Source organism: Cavia porcellus, unplaced genomic scaffold (genome assembly GCF_034190915.1).
Source record: "Cavia porcellus strain 051 isolate PalLab524CR breed Dunkin Hartley unplaced genomic scaffold, mCavPor4.1 scaffold_15, whole genome shotgun sequence".
NCBI classification, from domain to species: domain Eukaryota; kingdom Metazoa; phylum Chordata; class Mammalia; order Rodentia; family Caviidae; genus Cavia; species Cavia porcellus.
Genome location: NW_026947498.1, coordinates 2825621 through 2829097, shown reverse-complemented (window position 1 = coordinate 2829097; position 3477 = coordinate 2825621). Strand labels below are relative to the sequence as shown.

At 43.5% G+C, this 3477-nt stretch overlaps 1 protein-coding gene across 1 annotated transcript; it reads left to right on the top strand.

Annotated features, from left to right (window-relative positions):
- Positions 1–2033: 2033 nt before the first annotated feature.
- On the top strand, positions 2034–2737 carry Kcne1 (potassium voltage-gated channel subfamily E regulatory subunit 1; the record flags this gene model as incomplete). Its single annotated transcript, NM_001172972.1, is given in 1 exon segment — positions 2034–2737. A coding segment is annotated over 1 exon segment (378 nt). The 3' UTR covers positions 2459–2737.
- Between the last annotated feature and the right edge of the window lie 740 nt (positions 2738–3477).

Here is a 3477-nt window from a genome sequence, read left to right as displayed (position 1 = left end):
GTTCTTTGAAAAGCACTTAATGAACTTCGCTTCTCTGATCTGGCAAAAGCCCTGACAGGCCAATAATTTAAGGTACCAGTGTAAGGTAGGTTGGGAACAGCTAGAGTTACAATAAAGATGACAATTTGCCTCCGTGAACTTGTCTTTGACTACATCAGAGTCACGAAAGACCAAGAAAGAGCTGAGAAGCAAATGAGCTTTGAAAATTAGGTGGTGAAATCATGCTTTATTTTCTTAAAAAAAATTCTTCCAGGTACTCTGCAGCACAAAAGAAGATTTTCTAATGTCCTACATCTCACCCAGATGTCCTCAATCTTGGGTACAAATTAGGATGCTTGGGAGGGATGTTACCTGTTACGGCAGAGATGTTGTACTGTTAGAACAGAAATCCTGATACTGAATAATTTCTAAAGACCAGAGATTTGTTGCTTACAGTTCTTCAAGCTGGGAAGATTAAGGTCCAAGGGTTCGTATCTGGAGAGGGTCTTCTTTCTGTGTCATCCCATGGCGGAAGAAAGAAGGGCAAGAAGGCATAGCAGAGGCGGGACCAAACTTATCCTTTTATCAGGAATCCACTCTCAAGATAATGGCATTAATTTATTCTAGTTGCTCCCTAAAGGTCACAGTTTCCAAGACTGTTGCATTGAGGGTTAAAGTTCCAACATATGAACTTTTGAGGACACATTCAAAGCATATCAGATTTTTTTTAAAAGTCCCAATGCTAAGCAAGAACTCAGATCAGGATCATTAGAAATCTCTAGTGGCATCACTGTCTTTTGAGAGTTCCACAGGGGATTCCAATGTGCTAAGAAGCCTGGTCTCCAAACCAGCAGCGGCAGCCCCCTCCAGGATCCTGTTGAGGATGCAAGTTATGCTGTGCCCCAGACCTGGAACAGAGTCTCTGGAGGGGGAGCCCAGCAATCTGGACTGAAACTGGGTGCTTTTAAAACATGCCGAGGTTTCAATACCCTCACCTGGGTACAAGGCTATGTATGGTTTGGGGCAGGGGAATTTTGCAAGCAGAGATTTCTGACTGCTTCCCTGGCTATAGAACATTCCATGTGGATTTAAGTAACAGTTGTTTTCAGTAAACCCACCAACATGAATGAAATGCAGAAATTACTCTTAAGTAATTCGCTTGCTAGAGTCATTGCTTCTAAACCAATTCATATTTGAGTCTCCTAATGTTGCCCACGGTAATCCTATTTTCACATGGGCATTAACCTATAAGAACTCCTTAGTAGTAACTGGTAGCAGGATTTTTGTCCATTGTGGTCACTCTGGGTTTTGGGAAATACAACAATAGCTTCAATATAAGACATGGGGCAGCATTCTCTGCATCCATGGGTGGTTTCAAGACACTTAAGAAAAAATTGAGAGGCTGAGGCAAGAGGATCACAAGTTCAAGTCCATCCTGAACATCTTAGTGTCTTATAAAGACACTATCTCAAAAATAAAAAACTGAAAACAGGAAGGGAGGGAAATGTAGCTGAGTGAGAAGGCCCTAAGTTTGATCCCAGTACCATGCTTGTGTGCGCGTGTGCTCACACACATGCACACTTACACACACAAAGAATTGGTGGCAAGAATGAGGAGGCCGGGCATCTCTTGAGCCCATGCCACATTACTTAGCTTAACAGGCCTTGCAAAGACTTCAAAGCCTAGCTATCAGGAGGGCCACAGACATCTGAGAGCCATGGTCCACCAGGGGACAGCCCACTCTAAAACCCTACAACCTCAAATCCTTGGGCTACAATTTCTTAACTAGGTGGAAAAACCAATAAAGTCATCCTGGAACCACAGAATGTGCGCCTGCTATGTCCTGTCTGCCTGCAAGATCAGTGATATTGCCTATTCTCCAAAAAGGAAATGACGCAGAAGAGAAGGCTCACTTCTGTCACCTGGGCCTCTGTGCGTGTGTGTGTGTGTGTGTGCGTGTGTGTGAGTGTGTGTGTGTGTGTGTGTGTGTGTGTGTGTGTGTAATTTAGCCAATGTGCACTTCTGATTTCAGGCTGCATCTTTCTTTTCGGCAGCTTGCCTGGGACGTTCACTCTCCCACCGTGGAAGCTTGCAGCCCAGGATGATCTTGCCTAATTCCACAGCTGTGATGCCCTTCCTGACCACCGTGTGGCAGGGGACAGTTCAACCCAGTAGCAATGCATCTGGCCTGGCCCGGAGGTCCCCTCTCCGCGATGACGGCAAGCTGGAGGCACTCTACATCCTCATGGTGCTGGGCTTCTTTGGTTTCTTCACTCTGGGCATCATGCTGAGCTATATTCGATCCAAGAAACTGGAGCACTCGCACGACCCGTTCAACGTGTACATCGAGTCAGACACCTGGCAGGAGAAGGACAAAGCATTCTTCCAGGCCCGGGTTCTGGAGAACTGCAGATCGTGTTGCGTCATTGAAAACCAGCTGACCGTAGAGCAGCCCAACACATACCTGCCCGAGCTTTAGTCTTCCTTCTGAGTGCCACGGCTGGTGAAGGGTGGCCAAGCTGCACGTGATAATGTGGTATTTCCAATCACATGCTTCTCAGATTCATTATTGTATCCATGCCTCTGGGTTTCTTTTGTCACTTTTGGGGCTTTGTGGAAGAGGTTTAATGATACTATTTCCTAAAATCACATTCCCTCTACAGCAGACTGTTGATTATTCCCAAATATCTGTCCTTGCCTTGTTATATAGAGCAGAATTCCTGACCATGGCCTCCAAATATATGGGCTGCAAGCTGGATATGTTGCATGTCTTAGTTACTTTTCTCATTGCTGGATCAAAATATCCAACAGCCAAAGTACCAGAAGGAAAAGTTTATTTAGCCAGCAGTTTGTAGAGGTTTCAGTCCATAGTCAAGTGGCTCCAAGGCAGGATGGAATGACACATAGATATCGCAAAGGAGAAACAGTTCATAATGAGAAGACAGCAAAGCAAGCAAGGGATGACCACAGCTCTTTTATTCTTTACATCTTATCCAGGCTATTTAGGGCAGGTAGCACTCACACCCTTAATCCCAGTGCCCTTGAGCTTAGCATTAGCATCAGTCTTGGCATCACACACTGTAGATCCTGCTGCATCTGAAAAAGCTTCACCTATGACTGCATGAGGCTTTCAGGGGCTACCTAGACCCAAGCCATAACAATGGCAGTCCTATAATCACAGCACTCTGGGAGGCTGAGGCAGAAAAACTGCAAGTTCTATCCCAGCCTGGGAAATTTAGTGACTTAATAAGTCTCCGGTCTCAAAATGTAAAAAGAGTTGGTGATGTAGTTCAAAGAAAAGGCCTACCCCATTTTAAAATATATATATTTATATATAATATATAAACATATATATAATAAATACATAATATATAATACATATATAACATATAATAAATATATATGTATATATACATATATATTTACACAGTCAGTTATAGTTATATAGTTATATAGTTATATAGTTATATATGCTATATTTCCCATACTCCCTTGTAG